At 39.5% G+C, this 19,020-nt stretch overlaps 1 protein-coding gene across 2 annotated transcripts in view; it reads right to left on the bottom strand.

The window, feature by feature from the left end:
* Positions 1–19,020, bottom strand: part of ATRNL1 (attractin like 1) — a 1,264,546-nt gene that overhangs the window by 98,996 nt on the left and 1,146,530 nt on the right. For both annotated transcript variants that reach the window (XM_019502884.1, XM_019502883.1), the window contains one exon: positions 17,609–17,723. In XM_019502884.1, coding sequence (XP_019358429.1) covers positions 17,609–17,723 — 115 coding nt within the window. The remainder of the gene's footprint in view (positions 1–17,608; positions 17,724–19,020) is intronic.

The following is a 19,020-nucleotide window of genomic DNA, read 5'->3' as shown; positions in this document are numbered from 1 at the left end:
TTTTCAAGAGCATGTTGGACAGACACTTGGCTGGGATGCTTGAGTCAGGGGTTTTCTCTCTATAATTGACCTTGTGTCATCATGTTATCCTGTAACCAGTGGGGTCCCCCAAGGCTCTGTTCTTAGATCCATATTGTTCAACATCTTCATTAATGATGTGGACATTGGAGTTAGAAGCAGACTGGCCAAGTTCGCTGATGACACCAAACTTTGGGGCAAAGCATCCACCCAGAAGATAGGCTGACCTGGGCAGGCTCAGCAAATGGGCAGATGAGAACCTGATGGCGTTTAACACCGAAATATGCAAGGTTCTCCACCTTGTGAAGAAAAACCTGCAGCATCCTTATAGGCTCAGCAGTGCTACACTGGCTAGCACTATGGAAGAAAGAGACTTGGGAGGTCATCACTGACCACAAGATGAACATAGGCCTGCAATGCAATGCTGTGGCAACTAAAGCGACCAGCACGCTGGCTTGCATCCATAGATGCTTCTCAGGCAAATCCCGAGACGTCATTCTCCCCTTGGTGAGGCTGCAGCTGGAGTACTGCATCCGGTTTTGGGCTCCACAATTCAAAAAAGATGAGGAGAAGCTTGAGAGTCCAGAGAAGAGCCATGCACATGATTAGAGGTCAGGAAAACACCAGAGTGCCCCAAGGGATGACGAGGTCAAATGGTCATAAACTACTACAAAACCATTTCAGGCTGGACATAAGGAAGAATTTCTTTACTGTCCAAGCCCCCAAGGTCTGGAACAGCCTGCCATTGGAGGTGGTTCAAGCACCTACATTGAACACCTTCAAGAGCAAATTGGATGCTTATTTTGCTGGGATCCTATGACCCCAGCTGACTTCCTGCCCTTTGGGCGGGGGGCTGGACTTGATGATCTTCCGAGGTCCCTTCCAGCCCTAATGTCTATGAAATCTATGAAATTGTGAGGTCCCTTCCAGCCCTACTTTTGTATTATCACCTAACATAATATTAAACATACTTTCTCTCTATCTGCAGTACTTCCTTGGGACCCTTTCCATCTCTGAGCACCCCACACATTTTCATATATTTCCTTTAAAATAGTGCAGTGAGATAGGGAAGTGCTATTCTCTACGGCAGAGAGAAAGAGAGTCTAAAAACTCTTCTGAAATGCAGACAGACTTCAAGTAGCTTTGGTCTCCAAGGACCCAGGTTAGTGCACAGTTAGGACCGCCCTTCTTATATCCCTCAGTCAGTGTACATAAGGATAGATTTAACACTGCATTAACTGGTTCCAGGTAATGATGGTTCCTGATGAGCTTATTTACTACCAGCTGATGTAAGTTAAACACAATCAAACCTCTTACTGCAAAGTTATGTTTTGCATCATGTAAGTTGAGACAATTTCTCAAGGCTTGGCTTTAAAGCAACTGAATTTTTTGGAGAGACAACAAAAGAATATAGGGCTGGCATGGATCTCCTGCATCACTAAGTCTAGTCTCCAGTTATCTCATGTGAGCACATCATAATTTTTTACACGAATCTATCAAATTCTATTGTAAAGCTAGTCAGGGTGTTTGATTCCCAGGGAAAGCTATTCCAGAAGGCTAGAAACCTTCTAATTTCCAGCTTAAATATAGTCATAAGTAGTTTATACCCATTTGTTCTTATGCTACTATTTGCCCTTTAGCTTAAATTGCTCTTCCACTTCACACGTAACATAGTTATAGAGATTCATCCTAATCTCTCTCAGGCTTTGTTTTCCTAGGCTTAACAAGACAAGCTCTCATCTTCTAAGATGGCTCTCCATTCTACTTATCGTTCTCAGAGCCTTTTTGTTTCATTTTGAATCTTTCCTGAGAATTATATGCAGTATCTTCAGTGATATCTCAGTAGCGTCATGTACCAAAGGCATTTGCTTTTTTCACAGCCACATTACACTGGAGGATCATACTCATTTAATGACTAACAAATACATCACAGTCTTTCTGCTCTTCTGTCACTGACCTTGTACTATTAACCTTTTCCCCATTTCTATTACTATAGCCCCATTCATCCTCTATAGTGGTATGATATTCTTCTCTATGACAATACCTCCCAACCTTGTGCCATCAGCACATTTCATTAGTATGCTGCTACTATTTATTCCAAGATGAATAATTAAAATAAAATTGGTCCCACAGCCACTGGAGAAACTCCATTAGGAAACTCCCTCCAACTCAATTTGCCCCTTTTCAACACAGGTCCCTAAGCATCCAGAAAATGGTAGACTGAAAGACATCCACAATTAAGGATGTCTTTTGGTAAAGGCTTGGAAACAAAATATCAACTAGAAAGCATACATTCATTTTCTATCAATTAACTATTTAAAGAAAGAAACCTTCAACCAAACCAGAAACAGGACTTTAAATTTCTCACACTAGATCAGACTGGAGACAAAAGTCATCAGTGTTAAGATTCAATCTGTGAACATAAAATACATGGACCAACATTTTCAAATTTGTGTGACCACAAATAAAAGTGACTTATTTTGCACAAACTTGATAGGAACTCCCACCCCCTTCCGAGTCAAAAGTTGTGAATAGTCATCCTCTTTCTTACTAAGGTTACTTTATCAGATGCCTACATTTGCGTTTAGATGTTTAAACCTTGGCAAACAACTTTCAAAATGATCAACTACATATATTTTGTTCTTTCCATTGCATTTTTTAAAATTTAGCACACAAGGAGGAATTTTCTTTTTCCTTTCTCCTTTTTAAAAGTGTTTTATTTGATGATAATAATGAAGATCATATTAATTTATCTGCTTCCATAGGTATACATCATAGCTCCTTATAGTGCTTACAGACTACTAGTTGAAAGGGGCTAGAAAAAATTATTCTAGAAATTGAACAGCGGCAGACTTTTAAGTGCCACTTTTAAACAGAACCATCCCTACCATGCTTTTAAACTACTAACAACAGAAAGACCTGACATCCTTCTGTCAACATTTTCTTGAACCACAAATTGCTCACACATTATAAAGTCAGCTGAAATGGTGGAAAAAGGCTGTGAAGCAAATGTATTCCTGAAGTGTAGGACTGCAAGTCAGTGTAATTTCAGAGTAGCCTACACAGGCTGAGAGGACAGCAGATGCAGGGATAGAATTTAGCTATAGATAACTCAATTTATTTTCTCCATAGCCTAGTAACTCAGTAAGTTTTTAATGGTTTCATAAATAAACAGATGGATGCCATCAAATGACACTGAATAATGTCTGTATAACTTTGGACAGCTTTATCCCAAAATATGTAGCAGAAGCCTCCTAGCCCAAGAGTATGATAAAACAACTGTGGAAAGCTAGATTATGGTCAATTGCATGGCTCCAATGATGTATGAGACCTATGATGGTAAGACTAAGAAACAGGGCAGTTCATAATGTACATCCTTCCATTGGTGGGTTCATGAAGGTTTTTCCTCCGTTGATAAAACAGGTGCTCCTTTTCAAGGAATTCAAAAGACAGAAGTAAGAAAGTTAGGTGATGGGACCCCTGTTGAAAGATTTAAATCACAGATTACTTTACCCTTGAAAGGTTTATGCTGCTAATTTAACAGTAAGCCATCTGCTCCACCTACTCTATGTTGACTGAATATAAAAACAGGCCACCAATTCCAAACACAAAGGGCACTTATCATCCAGTGCATGACTTGCACAGGAATATATTCACTTGACCTAATTTAGAAACTCAACTAGACATCTGTTTTGGATACTCATAGTTTAGCAACCCAGAATTAAAATGATCCAGATGCGTCACAGTATCTGGATGGAATATAAGCAAGCAAGATCATAAGACAATAGTTATGGCACAATTCTCCTCTCACATGAGAAGTATACAGAAACTCAGGCTTTGTTCCTGCATCTTTGTTACACATTAGACACAGTATGTGGTTGTGCACCCTGGAAACAGTCAGACCTTCTGGGCTTCAGTCTTCACATCTTTTTCATAAGATGTAAGATTTTATATGTTCTGCATGGCCACACAATATTGGGTAAAGGAACAGGAAAACTTCCCCGGATCTTCATATCAATATTACCCATAGACAACAACCTGACAGTGCTAATGCATGAAAAAAATCCCAGCAGCATAAAGTAGAACTATGAAGAATATCTGATCATCTATATTTTAATTTGCGAGGCACAAGTTGCACCGAAGAAATGGAAGGAATCGGGACTTTTATGTAATACACATGGCACATAAATGGAGTAGACCTAATTTTTCACTCAAGTCCTAGAGAAGGAATTTTGTGTGTTTATTTTTCTTTAAAACTTTTCTCTTTTCTTTTGATGGCATCTAAAATATTCCCTGTCAAAAGAAGAAAAAAAGCAAACTAAGAATGTATTAAAACAGAGAAAGCTTAGCCCTGTAGGATGCTTAAGGGCCTGCCTGGGGGACCAGGCTAATTTGAAGACCAGACTTTCCAGAACATTTTCTGCTTCTCATTCACGAATTAATTTTCTTGCACTTTGTATCAATGTCATTCTTCCTCTCCTGCTTTCTAACCCTGGTAAGCCTGGGGCCTCCCTTGCTGCAGACTGAGCAAGGATCTGACTGTTCTATGCTGAGAAAACTACATTGATATACCTACTTTTTTGTGCATCTCAGGTAAATCTATGTACGTCTATGTATCCAGCACAATTTACAAGGCAGTCAAGCTTGATGGGCACGGCTCTGATTATAAAATACAGTAAAAAACTGGCCTCTCAGTATTTAAATAAATAGTTAATAGGTTTCTTTTCCAATGCTAGGGAATGGGAAAGAGCAGCATAGCCAGCTCCTTTTACTCTGGCTCCAGCACAGAGGCAGCTCCAGGCCTGCAGGTCTCCGGGGGCTTCCCACATGGGACGAAAGCCACAACCCTCTCCTTTCTATAGGTGGCCATAGAAAAAGGGTCAGCCTCCCAAAAGACTGCAGGCAGTAGGGAGCAGCTTCATGCCCTCACAGTCCCCCAAAAAGCAAAACAAACTTCCGTGAGTTACCAGTTTGTGTATAGGGGATTATTATGATAAGGAGGGGGAGATGCTAGAGGAGAAGAAAATATCATGGTATTACTGTAGGAAAGTAGCTCTTGACTTTTTTCCGTACTGGGTCCACACTGTGATCCTACAGAACCCTCTTTGCTTTAATAATCGGAATACCATCAGGATAATTACCATACAGAAACGCCAATCTAAGCTAGCTACAAGAAAGGATAGGTGAAAGCTCAAAGACTTGTTTTTCCATGTACACATCTTGGTAGTGAACACCTAAAAGAGTCCTCAGGTAAGGATCCTTCTCATTCATACTGGACAACTAGCAGTTTAGTAGGAGACGTATTCATAGTTACATCCAATTGTATTAAAAAGGCACCAACTTGCCTAAATTCTTCCAAGTAGGTATTCCTGAATTCTATGCCCAGGATATTAATTCATCAGCTGTTTTTGCTATTAGCACTTCCACCAAATTATTAATCAGAGGATTTTCGTGACTACAGTATAATATTTTGCTTCAAGTACTTAATCAGTTTCTTTTGTAAAGATGAATGTTGCTTTAAGATGATTGTAACATTCTAAAGATTGTAACAGTGTAAGATGACTGTAGGGTGACTGCAACTGTCCTGATGACTAGCCTCATGGAAAAGCACAGGACGCACGTACTCTAATACAACCAAATTCTCCTTGGATGGAGAATGCGGGGTAAAATACAGCCATAGGTCAATCCTGGGAGAGAAGAGAGGCAGGGAACAAAATGTTGAGCATCAGACTACAGCAAAATTGCAAATTCTGTAGCCACAGAACTGCAGGGTCCACATGGAAGTGACTGAGAGTGACCGGACCTTTTACATCTCTCAGAACTGTCATTTCCAGGCTGCCTGCAAGATTCAGGCACATAACACCACATCAACCAGTCTACAGGAAGTCCTCAAGTTACGTTTCACACTTACAACGTTTATAAATTGACACTTTGTTTCAGCTTTATGGCGTCAGTTTCAACTTCACAATGCTTGATCTGACATGACACCATGCCAGCGAACAAGTTCGCTGCGCGGCCCATCTCCCTGGAGAACATCTGTCCAAATTTCCTTGGGCGCTTTCTTTAAGAAAGCAGACAAGACTCCAGAAACACCTGCAGCTGAGACTCCGGAGAAGACTCCAGCCAAGACCCCTTCGAAAAGTCCAGCAAAGTCACTTCAAAGAAGTCCTTCCAAATCAATACAATTGCTATTTACAATATAAATGCATTAATGTAGCTGTATTACCCATCTCTAATTGATCGAGTATAAAATTTTGGGGTATTTTTAGTGAAAATAGGGTATTGGGCCTTGCTTCAGGAACCAATCCCCCATTTATAACATTGTTTCTTATGAGAAAATTGGTTCCAAGTTGCAATGTTTCAACCCAAGACGCGGTTTTCAGGAGCCAATTGAGTCGTAAGTCCGAGGCCTGCCTGTATTCCCCTCTGCACTCACACATCCTGAGTGCAGGATATGGCAGAACCAAAAGAAAAATGGCAAAGATGATCTTGTACATGTAATCCAAAAATACTAGGGCACAATTTGTTACTACCTCATAGACTATGCAGTTATTTTCACCTAACGTGCTACCACCCCTGTGCGTTAGTCTTTTATATCCACTTTGCACAGGCACCAATTTGGGAAATACACTCACACTTAAGTTTGGCTAAATATGACAACCGGGCATGAACCCAAGTGCTGAGGTCTAAATGACTATGCAAGGTTGGGTACATGGGAAAAACGTGGTTTGTTTGGCAAGAGTTTGGTTTAGTACTAAGAATAACCTGGCGTAGAAACTTCAAGTCCTCCACCTGTTTTTATTTAATATACCCCTCATTCAATCAAGTCCTTGTTAGGTTTGAAATGGTCTTCACATTCAAATGCTCATCTTCTTCCTAGATAAATTCTTCAGAAATGTAACAAAATCAAGTTCACGTGACTAGAACAATTTAAAGACTCATTTACAATGGAACTACATAAAATTCTTCTCAATAAAACCAAACAAAACTAACATACAGCTAGTCCTTCATCAATTAGAAAGCTTATATGCTACAAATCTAAGTGCTTTCCATAAATGATTTTACCCTGCAGGTTGCAATTTTTTCCCTAGAGATATTGGAAGAGTCCTATTTACTTACTTTGGTTTTAGGTATTGGCATAAATATTTTTAAGTAAGCATCAGCACCATCTGTTATTTACAACTGCGTTTCTTTTCATAGTATCAATGCTATAAACAGAGTCTGCTCCTTTGTTTGATGCAGAACCAATGAAAGGAATTAGGCAGAAATAACAGGGAAGGAAAACAGTTATACCTAAAAATAGGTTATGTTAGATAAAAGGGAATAACCCTTTTAACAAGACAATGCTAGAGTAAATGAGCTCAGAATTGCCACACGCTCATAAACACACGGTGTTGATTTGTCAGGCAGCTGCCGATTTAAGTGAAAAAGCACCAGATTGTACTACTTTACAGTGCACACTAGTCAGCCTAGGCATAAACTGAAGTTCTCACTTAATCAATTCTAATAATAACTTTAATGTTCATACCTACCCTTTAACTTGTACCAACATCATTTTGATTTTTCCTTCTCTCGTTTTAAAATGTTTTACCTTTTCTGACATGCCATTGTTACACATGTGGACAACTAAGATATAATGCTTTTCATTGGAATTACCCAAATTACACCACATGAAAAAGAGCTGTCCTAAACAAACTATGGATCAGAGAGATGGATTACGTTCAATCTTCATACAGTCTGGAAGGAAAGGTAATCCCTCCCCTACCCCCATCTCCAGGAAAAATGGTGTATGTTCAAAATAATCAGTCTTAATCTGTAGAATTTCTGGTCCTAAGAGTATTGGTCTTTGCAAGTTGGGACACAGGACACGGAATTGCAGTGTTAGCCTCTTAGTGCTTACATCACCGCAGCATCATTCACAGATGATATTGTCTGGAGACATTATTTCCAGGAAAGATGAATTATATGGCACTGCACAGGCTGGTTGGATTACAGCCCAGATAAGCTTCCTGATCTGCCCATGCACCTTAAAACAATTCATGGCTTTGTAGATGGTACCCATGGTTTCATAATGATAAACTTGGCTGCTTGCTATTTGTAACGTACAGTGCTGAGACTTTAAAATAAATGGATAACATTGTGGGAATGTAGTGCTTCACAAGACCAACTATATCATAGCTGACACTTGAACTCTCTCTTTTTTAAGGATGTAAGAGCTATATGGTGGTATGCTCTTACCATTCGTTTCTGCTTACGTCTCCTATTTAAAGCATACTGTAGGTCTCCCTCATTTTCTCTTACCTTTTACTCTATCTAAATATGATTATGTTATATCGCATTTATAAAACTCTCTTCTTTAATACAGTCTCGCATCAACAATGTATACAATCAAATAAAACAAACAAGCACTCAATCTCCAAAATGACAAAAAACCTCAAACCCTGTAAGGAGGGAGAGGTGGCACTGAGATGCCATGGTGATGAATGGAAACAGAGCTCAGGGACATAAAACAGACAGATTTGTCCACTTTGCTACAGGTGCTACAATATTTTTTTTGCCAGGTCCAGTAAGCTATCTAGGCTAGGGGAAATGAGAGAAAGTAGACCTCTATTCTGAATCTTACATTCCTTGAAGCCACTCTCAGGTTTCCTATCTAATTGTCTCTTATACCATATTTAAGGTTCTTATTCTCATAATCAAGGGCCTATATTATCTTTCCTCCCACTTATACTTCTACTCAGATCACTTGTTCCCTATTTTTCTCCTCCAAACTCAGTTTAATCACTTTCCCCTCACTAAACTTTGCCTTCTTTCAGGCTTACTTGAATACTTAGAAAAATCTTCCACTTTTCTTCCTTCCTTTTCCTTCCACCCACTCTTTGCAACTAGCTTCCTCCCTACATCTTCTCTATATTAATATAATCAATTATCCTCTCTTGAATACTTTTTGCTTAATTGCAGCTTTCTGTTTTTTTTCTTTCAGTATCAAGTTTTAATTCATGTTCTTTAAAGTGCTGTGTGTGGCAGTATTTAAGTACATACTGCCCTGTCTTTTATGCATAAAAATACATGTGCATAAGAATAATAGGAAAATGGATACTTTAGCTGCTTTCCTGTCTGCTAATAACCTGAAATTGCATTAAGAATTTAATTCTTGAACTTGCAAGACATTGCATTCCTGTGCAAATATGAACGAGGCCATACCTGGGACAGGAAAAATTAGTAAGCAGGCACAATTGCTTTGCACTAAAACAGGCATAAGCCTCACACACTCTTAATATCTGTACCTCACATTCTTAAGAGCAAAGCAGCCAAAGAGGTGGAGTGCTGTAGTAGAATAACCTTGGCTGTAAAGACGTGAGGTCAGGTGTGATCCTAAGCACTGTTACATGTTCACATTCCCAAGGGGAGGGGACTCAGTCCAAATGAGCTCTCAGATCAGGTATGGCCCAACACCTTGTGAAAAGAATCTACGATAGATTGACTTGTTTCAACCTGACAAGAACCTTACTGCCCAGTAGGACGACCAGCAAGGATGCAGTAAATAACCCTGCCTTGTTCAGACACCTCAGCTTCATCCTGAAACTGGCCCTGGTTACGTAACCACTTGCACAGAGGCATGTCTTCTCTTGCCTGCTGTGGTTTTCTGCCTAACAACATTAACTTTAGCAGCATTTACCAATATACCCTATTGTTCCCATTATAAGTCAACCCTGCTTACATGTCAGCTGCACATTTTTAGGCTCAATTTTAGGAGAGACAGCCTTATCCGAAAATAAAAAAGTTGATAATTACAGATAAAGTCCTTGCACTGCTATTGCCATTACAAAATCCCAAAGGAGAATCAAGTAACCAAGGAAAAGACCCAAAAGGTTAAGTGCACTCCAAATACTGAAGGAAAAACTGTTCTGAAAAAAAGTTTGAATTGGTATGTTTGTTGCATCTACAAAAATACTGCAAGTACAAAAGTCAAGACTACTTAATGAAGGTCCCTTGGTTGAATTTCTTTAGTTCTGTTGGTCTTTATACAGAAATGAAATGAAACTCATAGAGCAGGCAGGAGAACTGAGTTATTGTGTTACATGGAAAGAACGTCTGACTGTAGTGTAATGTTTCCATTGATTGCTATATACAAGATTCACTTTCAGTCATAGATGTCTCTGGAGCCAAAGAGGGCAAACTGCCTATCACTGATGAAGTGTTATGCTGCATACATGTGTTCAAGTTGCTAGGGAGGATTCTCCCAGGTTTATTCTCCTGGTAGAAAAAACTTACCGAGAGATGCTTGAACAGACATTTGAATGCAGAGCCCCTGAAAAACAGACAGTTTGCAGTGCTGATGCGTCACTGCCAGGGGCCCTCTGTGCAGACATCTCAGTGTGCTCTGAAGACTCCTTCAGTCTGCTCAGAGACAGATGGCAGCAGTGCACAGGGCAGCCTTGATTGGCTGACTCAGACTGCTCAGGGTCAATCTATGTCTGCCTGCAGCACAATGGGAGGATTGGGAAGGGAGCATGTTCTTCTGCCTGCTCAGCTGAAGCAGCAGAGTGCAGCAAGTGTCCAGAAGGGAGGGGGGGATAAAAGGGGGAGGTGGAAGCAAAGCACCCTTGGAGGCTGGGGGTCTCTGCTGTGGCTTCTCTCAGAAGTGAACATGGATGTACATTCAGTTTCTCTGGATAAACTCTCCTGGGATTGATTTAACCCTGGTTGTTCATAGGTTATTTTTCTCCTGGAGCAGCTATTTTGGCTCTGAGAGAAATACCCTGAACATTTGTACACTTGTGGTTCCTCCTGAGAAAACAGCGACTCGCGCGGGAGAAACAATGTCTGCACATGGCCTGAGTGGCCATGCAAAGCGCACTGTGGGCTCAACCCAGCTCATGTCCAGGAACCACGGGATGGCCATTGAAGCCTTTCCCTGCAGCTCACCAACTTGCTGCGTGCAGGGGTGCCATGCCATGCAACCGTACCTTCTTGTTCGGAATATAGATTTAGCCTATATATAAGTCAAATGTGATTATTACTCTTACTTCTGAGGGGAAAAAGATTGACCTATAATTAGAACAATGCAGTAAAATGACTACTCACAAAATAAACTTTCTTTCCCAACCTGCTGGCAATTTTCCATTAGCTGCTTTTCAGGGGGCTCCTCACCCTGATGTTACAGGAGTACTCCAAGAATATCAGCTGTGGCCAGCTCAGGGCCCCCTGGCCTTGCGACAGTGTATAAATGAGGCTATGAATTATGTACTCCCCACTTCAGTCTCACTTCTACTACAGAGTATCTGGGTGGTCACACAGCAGCCCTGTCCCTAACACAGGATCAGAGTCAGCTGTGCTCCTGCTGCTTCCCCTCTTTTCCCTTATGCTTATATGAGAAACTTGGCACCTGCACAGTGTATGCTCAAGCCCTTAATGACTTGCTGGTCTATATATCATACTGTCTTGTTCCATTTTGATTGCAACATGCTTTCTTTTGCATTCATTTGCCATGGGCTTTTCAGTTCTCTTACAATCTATTCTGCTGTTATAAATACCTTTCACCTCGAGAGACAGCCTGTGATAGATGCAGCCCAAAGATACCCATGTATTACAGCCTCTATTCTGTGCAGTGCCTATCAACAGCACTTACTAATACTTCACACAGGAAAGTCTTCTTTATCCCATACTGTAATTGTGATACATTTACAGTATTTTCTTTACATATTTTAAAACTAGTAAATTTTCAGGCAAGAACAATGTTATATGGATTCATGTGCACGCATGACACGGCCAGGATATATTTTCCTGATAATTATAAAATATTAATCTGTATTTTTGCTTCAAAGAACCAAACTTATTTTCTTATGATAGTGTTTAATATGCTATAAGACCCACAGTTATCATATTTTAATGTGTTGTGTGATTACAGTAGAAAAGAAGTGTTGCTTATCAGTAAAAATACAGAAATAAAACCAAGAATTCCTTGTTACAGAAACCCCCATCCAGAGCTAATTGTCTTGTAGAACACTTAATGACTCATTTTTCATTATGATGGTGAGTAAGAGGAAGGCAGATGGCACGGTAATTTTATTGATTCTATGATCCTACTGTAGCTTGTTGATTAAATAGGATTGAATGCCATAGTCAATGTGGCCACAGTTACCGGTATATGAAATTCCATTTTCGATTCAAGGATAATCAGAGTCACTTTCAGGTAGCAATGCTGGAAAAATCTGCTTGTTTTGAAAAGCGCTGTCCACAGTACTAAAAACGCTAAACGTGGGATTCCAAAACTCAGTTGTTTCCAGAACTTCCACAGTTAAAATTATATTTTATTGGGGATTTGTAATTAATAACAAGCTTTATTTCTTGATTGATTCTATCCTGAAAAGATTCTCTTTTACCCAACATGGTTCTGGTATGTTTGTCTTTTATGCATTAATGTTAACATTGAATATATTGTTATATTACACTTTGGCATTATGATACAGTCTTCACCTACAAGACAACATACTATTTTTCCACTGGAACTCTGTCTTGGTTTATAGGATGGACAGTGAGTGAAAAGTTTGGTTTAAGTGACTTGACAAGCATCGCAAGGGAACTCTATTACAGAGGCAGAGAAAGAGAGAAAGAATCCAATTCCCTAGCACAGCATTCAACTGCTTGGCCCAGCAATCCACCTTCTTTCTTTCTGCAAGCCCCTGCCTCATTCAGTACATGTGGTCCAACATGTGCAAATGCAGCAGAGGTCCTAAAATCAAGAGTCTTTTTCAGCACTCTGCTCAAGTCATCCCCAAACTAGGTTCATTGTGTGAGCTGAATGAGGAATGAAACCTGTGAAAAGAATAGCATTTAATCTTGCAATTAAAAAAAAATCATAATGTGTTTGCATAAAGGAACCAAATATAAGCTGCACAGTCAAACTAAATTCCAGCACTTCCAAATTTTTCAGGGCTTGATTGCAATCTTGCTATGTGTTAGGGTGACAGTATTTGGATCTTGGGGAGCACTGGATTTGCAGCTGAAAAGGGCTTTCATCTGTGTCTCAGCAAAAGCTGCTGGTCACAAGGCAAAATGATATATTAAAAGTAACATTGCAAATGCTTAGGCAAGCAGTTTCCTAACAATGGGGTAGTGTGTAGGATCTATGGTGTAAGAAGAACAAGATGCAGCCCACCAGCTATTGTCAGGACGTAAAGCAGAAGCCAGACCTTGGAGATGAAGGAGTCAGCAAGAAACCAGAAAGAACCGGCAAGTGACTGGGAGAAGCCAGGTTCATGGCCTTACACATGCGCGCTTAGCAGAGAGGCATGTAAATGAATGAAATTCATAGGCAATTCCATGCTAATGAAGTAAACAGTAAACAGAGGCGGAGCTTGAGATGGGAGGAGAAATGAGTGGAACAAAGGAGGGATGAAGGTGGAGTGAGTGTTAATGAGTATGAACCAAGGTGTATAAAATGTGAAAAGAACTCATGTTCACTGCAGGTCCCCTGGTTCATGGGCTGTGTCTGTGAAGCACCTGGCCTGAAGCTGTCTCCATCCTGAATAAAGCTGTTGTGAGCAATGTGTGCTGCTGTTTGCTCCCTGCTTGCTCTGGCTAATGAGTAACAGGACCCATGAGCGATTGGATCATTGTCTCCCTAGTTGTTGGGCGCCGCATGGTGTCGGGGTCTAACATGATGTTTCTTGGGTGTAATTTCCTGGTTTCATGAAAAAGAACCCAACAACGACAACTCTCCCACCCCGACTTTTCCCCAACATCTCCTCCCTTACCCCCTGAAATGTTATCCTGTGGCATGATAACACCCACAAAATCAGCACATCTATAACCTTTAAATTGACAAATGGCTTTCTGCCTTACGGTGAAACCAGCAGCAAGAAGATTGCTACCCTCTAAAAGTATAGCGGTGTTTGAGAAAAACGAGACACACGTTGCCAGTGACATTCACACATATTTGCTCATCATAGAGCAAGGGAAAGACTTGGGAAACTTTTCTTCTAGGCTCTAAATGAGACTGACTCAGTGGGCTGCTGTCTTGTTTTTTCTGTTCTCCCAAAGCTCAGTGCTTGCTACCTCCTCCACCCCCACCTGCCCCTTCCCCAGTTCTGACTCATCCCCAAGCCTGGCTCCCTGTACTACAGCCATTCTCCTTGGCTCCACTCTTCTACTCTTCACTCTTGTGGCTTTTTACCCCGTTATTGGGTGTTTGATCCAGGGCATTTCAGTCTCCTGCTCTGACTTTGCTGTCCATTTCTTAATCTTCCCCAAGCGCAGTCCCTCAGCTCTTTGCTACAGATCATCTTTGCTATAATAGAGAGTTTAAGTTATTTAAAAGTATAAGGTCACTACAGCAGTATCTCCAGCCTCCAATGTATTATAAAATGTGAAGACACATATGTGCCTTATATATTATAATCTGTCCAGTGTGCTGGAACAAGCCATTTGTCTGAAATACTGTACATATGCACTCTACAAAGAGCAGCTATTTTTCTGAACCTCTGAATATTAATATTAATGCAATACTCCAAAACAGCTGAGGAGACACAATAGGGGAGTTAAGAAAAGGTGGGCTGTGATCTGTATAGCAAATCTGGGACCAAGCAATTATTTCTATCACAACAAATCACCCTTAATCTACTTCTCATCGTGATCTCTCATCAGTGACTTGGGTCTCATTTTTTCTGACATCCAGGCTACATTTCTTTTTACATTGGTAGTTATTTAAAATAATTCCCAATAAGCTGTTTGGATCTTGTTCCAGCCTTACAGCTTGAAGAAAATTTAAGGGCTACTGGTAGTAATCATCAGTACTCCTTTGGCTTTTAACAAAGTTTCTAGTAAGATTAACGGACTTGCAAGTCTTCTTTCACCAAAAAAGACATCGTTTCCAATATGAGTCTTAATTAATACATTCTCTGTCTCCAGTGTAGCCACTTTTTATATGCATTTCCTTTGAATCTATTAACCCAGCCCAACTTCATAATCAAAAAGGAGTTCAGTTGTTACAATCTAGCCATTATTTGTACCATCATAAAAACAGTGCATAATTTAGCACAATGCTGTGTGAAAGGTGGCTCTGATGAGGTTCATAGCATTTCCACCAAGAAATGGGGTCGGCTTAACTTTCAGCTGGGAGTCACTGTGCCTCCAAAAAGATTTGAAAATCTTTGTGTTAAGCTTAAAGCTGTTATGTGATCTTTCTGATAGTTTACTCGTTAGCAGTGGCGGTGATAACACGAATAATCTCCACTATAGGAACCTTATTGTATTTGCACTCAGTCATTCAAAATCAACCCTTTACTGGAAAAGCTTTGTCAAGAGACAGCAGAGTAAACTATACAACTTCACTGACTTCAATGAGAGCTTTGCCTGAGCGTTTGCAAGCAGAATCAGGACCCCAGATTAATGAAAATTTATTTATTCCATTTCTAAATTGTATAGCTCATAAGTAATAAAACCCAGGTTCTTCCACTGAGAAATGAGAACCAACATCACTGACATATTTTATCATTTAAAAAATGCATTTGCGTCCATGCCAGTTTTACCCTAAAATGATTGTAATGAGCCCTGGGGCAGCTATATGCAAGTGAAGTGGTGGGCTAAGATTATATGGCATCCTTTAATTGCTGAACACACTATTTCCCTCAACCTAAACATCTTTGTTTTAACCTAGCATAGGTCATAAGGGAAACAGGCTGCATAGCAAACATATGTCTGCAGCACAAAGCTCCCATATAATTTCAAGTAGCTTGGCACAGTTGGCAGTGTCTGCTCCCAGGAAGCCCTGGAATGAAACAGCAGGTAGGGCTGCAGGACAGGAATGAAGTGAATTAGCAGAGCTACCGGTATGCCAAGAAACTTGCATAATAGCTTCTGCCTAGACCATGCATGACTACGTACAGTGATAGCAGGCCACAAATACCAACATTCAGTGCACTTAAGAAAAAAGATTATAGCAATATAATCTAATGGATGAATCAGCACAGTTGCGACCATGAAGCATTTTTGCTTGCTTTTGACCCTGAATAAAGTGAAAGCTGCTGAAGGGTTTTAAAAATTTCACAGATTTATAAACATTAAAAGGCTGACAAAGGATCCCAGTAATAAACAAAGGAATATGGTTGAAATATCTGCCTGGGAAGCTAGTAGAAGGCAAAATAATAAAATACAGCAAGCCAGAAAGAGACAATGCTATTTTTCACCTGTGAAAATATGAAAGCCATGTGCTCCAAAATGTGTAAAGACAAATGTCGAGAAAGGCACACATCCACTTTTTTGCATTTATCTCCTGTTATGGAAATCTTGTTCTCTTTTTGACCACAGCAATGACAATGCAGCATAGTGAATGTGATTTAAAATGGTAAACAGAGAAGAAAAGTGATTCAAAATTAACTTATTCGTTGCATTTTTTACTGTAGACAAACCTCACAGATAAGAAAACGCAGAAATACGAACAAACTAAAGGCAAAAATTAAAAGCCCTTAGAAACAACTTAACCTCTGGTTTCAGAAGTATTGCTTGTGTTGTGTGGTACTCCCCAAAATGATGTTCCAAATCATCCTCCTTGCAATACCTAACCTTCCTCCTCCCAAAAAACCACAACTTCCCCCTCTCACAAATCATCTAACTTAAATACATCAGTACCCCACACAAAAAAGGAGCAAAATGACAGCAGGCAACTAATTCTGCAGTCAGCACCATTATTCAGTATTTTTTTAATTTCATAAATAGATGTTTGAAGGTTAAGAGGATATGATTTTTGCTCTTGAGAGTACACATTATCCTTAAACTGTGCTTTTTTGTAGACAGGAGTATACGGGTACATATTGTATCAGTTTACTTTTCATTACAGAGGTGCTCATTTTGGAAATCATCCCAGTAAATATTAAAACTGCATTTCCTTTGCCTTGCAGTGACTCTTGCAGTAATCTACATCACCTGAATGGCCCCAGATTATTCTATGACCTCTTCTCCTGACCATTTTTTAATATAAGACATACAATATGCACAATATGCAGAGGATTATGGCATATACCTAGTTATTTCCTGTTTAAACCCTCTTTTTTGTAAGACTGGATATATTTTTGTGCAACACTGGCACAAATCAGATGAAATGGACTACTATGGGAAACACTCCCTGATAATGGAAATGCTGTTTTAAAATGGACTGGGATGATTTCCAAATGAACATCTCCTTAATGAAGTTGGTATACATACTCATACACTTCTAGCACTTATTTGGCTGGCATTCTGTGAAATGCTAATACAGTGTTTTAATTGAAAGGGGCTGACATTCCCTGCCGAAAATACAAAGCAAAAACTCATGGATTGTCTAGTGTCAGGGCTGTCCAAAGCAACTTGAAAAGAAGCTACCATGCTCAGTGTGGAATGAAGAATAATCATTATTATGAAGTATAAATTTTATCTGAGATGTCAGATTAAATTGAAAAGAAAATTCATCAGGTAGTATATTAAATTGTCCTTGGCCATGATACTGAAAAGTGGTTTGTCCCAGCAGAACCTATGTTTCTAAATGGGTGTATGTGGCAATGGGGACCGCTTTCAGGATCAAAGCCTCAGCGATTACCTGTGTGCGTCTTACCTGACTGACCAGGTGGTGGGACTCCTGACGATCCTCTTGGCAGACATAAAAATACAGTAAGGACTGCTGCTTTGTTTCCTGAACAAGGCTCAATGGCAATTGGTTTAGGAGCACCCTGAAAAAGAAGATAATTTTGTAATGTTCAATAAGGACTTGTTTTCCTCATTTTTTTTTTTAACTCTGTGGCTTTAAGTAAAGGCCCGCTGTAATGCTGGTCCACAGATATTCAAATATACAACCTGCAAAGGCTTCATGGCATACACCAATTTATTTCCTGTTCAAAGCGCTGTTTGGTAAGACTGGATATAGTTTTGTGTAACAAATCTGGCACAGAGCAGATGGTTCTCTCTCTCTATTGGTCCCCGCGTCATTAAACAGACTTTAAATGAACCCTAACATGGGCTTGGGGCACATTCCAGTCCTTCATTCCTATGTACATAACACTGTGCATTTCATTAAACAGAAAAAAAAATCTGACCATACAGATGAGAACATTTTATTTCTCGCTTTATACCTCAACAATACTTACTGATATCAATTTATTCAGTTACAGCAAAGAGATACCCACGAGATAATACGAGAATTTTAGTATTATTCCAGCTTGCTCATCATCCACTCATTCTTCATTTGCTATCATTCCAAAAGGCTTACATTTCTACCATAAGTCACTTAAGAAATTACCTAATAATAGTAATAACAAACAAAAATAAACCTCATAATATTTAAATGAGTCAATAAATAAGCCTAGTCTTTCCCACTTGGATTTTGCTTTGCATCCCACCTGTTTCCTCTATGTCTGCTTTGATTAAATTGTGAGCAATTTGCGCCAGGGACTCTCTAAATATTGTGTTAAGGAATACAATGCTGGCACATAAATAAGTTAATAACTGTTGGAAAATGCTGGCTTTGTAGTGAAGTCCCTAGTATAGAAAACTCTGACTATACTCTTTCTAATGGCAATGGAGTTGTGTAGTCATAACACTTTTTCCTATTTATTAACTACATTTATTCATTTACAAGTAACTATCAAAATAAGCTGCTTCCATATATTTCTTGAGTTACCAGGAGTCCAAGTACTAGCAGCTGAATGAATATAGAGCAGCATATGCATGCACAGAGTGATAAGTTTCTCAAATGAGTATTTCCAAGTAGTCACATTTCCATATTATGTGTGTACTATGTGATACAAGAGCATATTTGAGAGCTTAAATGTTTAATCAAACATTTAAAATAGCTTTGAAAATGTTAGGTTAAAATCAGTATAAGTGTACAGTTCTTTTCCTTGCTGGCACATTTGTAGAAAGTGTCTGTCATGTTGCAAAGCAGAGAAAAAAACAGCTGGATGCTTTCATTCAAAACTCAAAGCCATTAATTTACATGCAGTTTATATATATATATATATATATATATAT

This window comes from Gavialis gangeticus, unplaced genomic scaffold (genome assembly GCF_001723915.1).
Source record: "Gavialis gangeticus isolate Ggan-Ray unplaced genomic scaffold, GavGan_comp1, whole genome shotgun sequence".
Classification (NCBI taxonomy): Eukaryota; Metazoa; Chordata; order Crocodylia; family Gavialidae; genus Gavialis; species Gavialis gangeticus.
The sequence above is the reverse complement of the archived record's forward strand: the minus strand, read 5'-3'. Positions and strand labels throughout refer to the sequence as shown.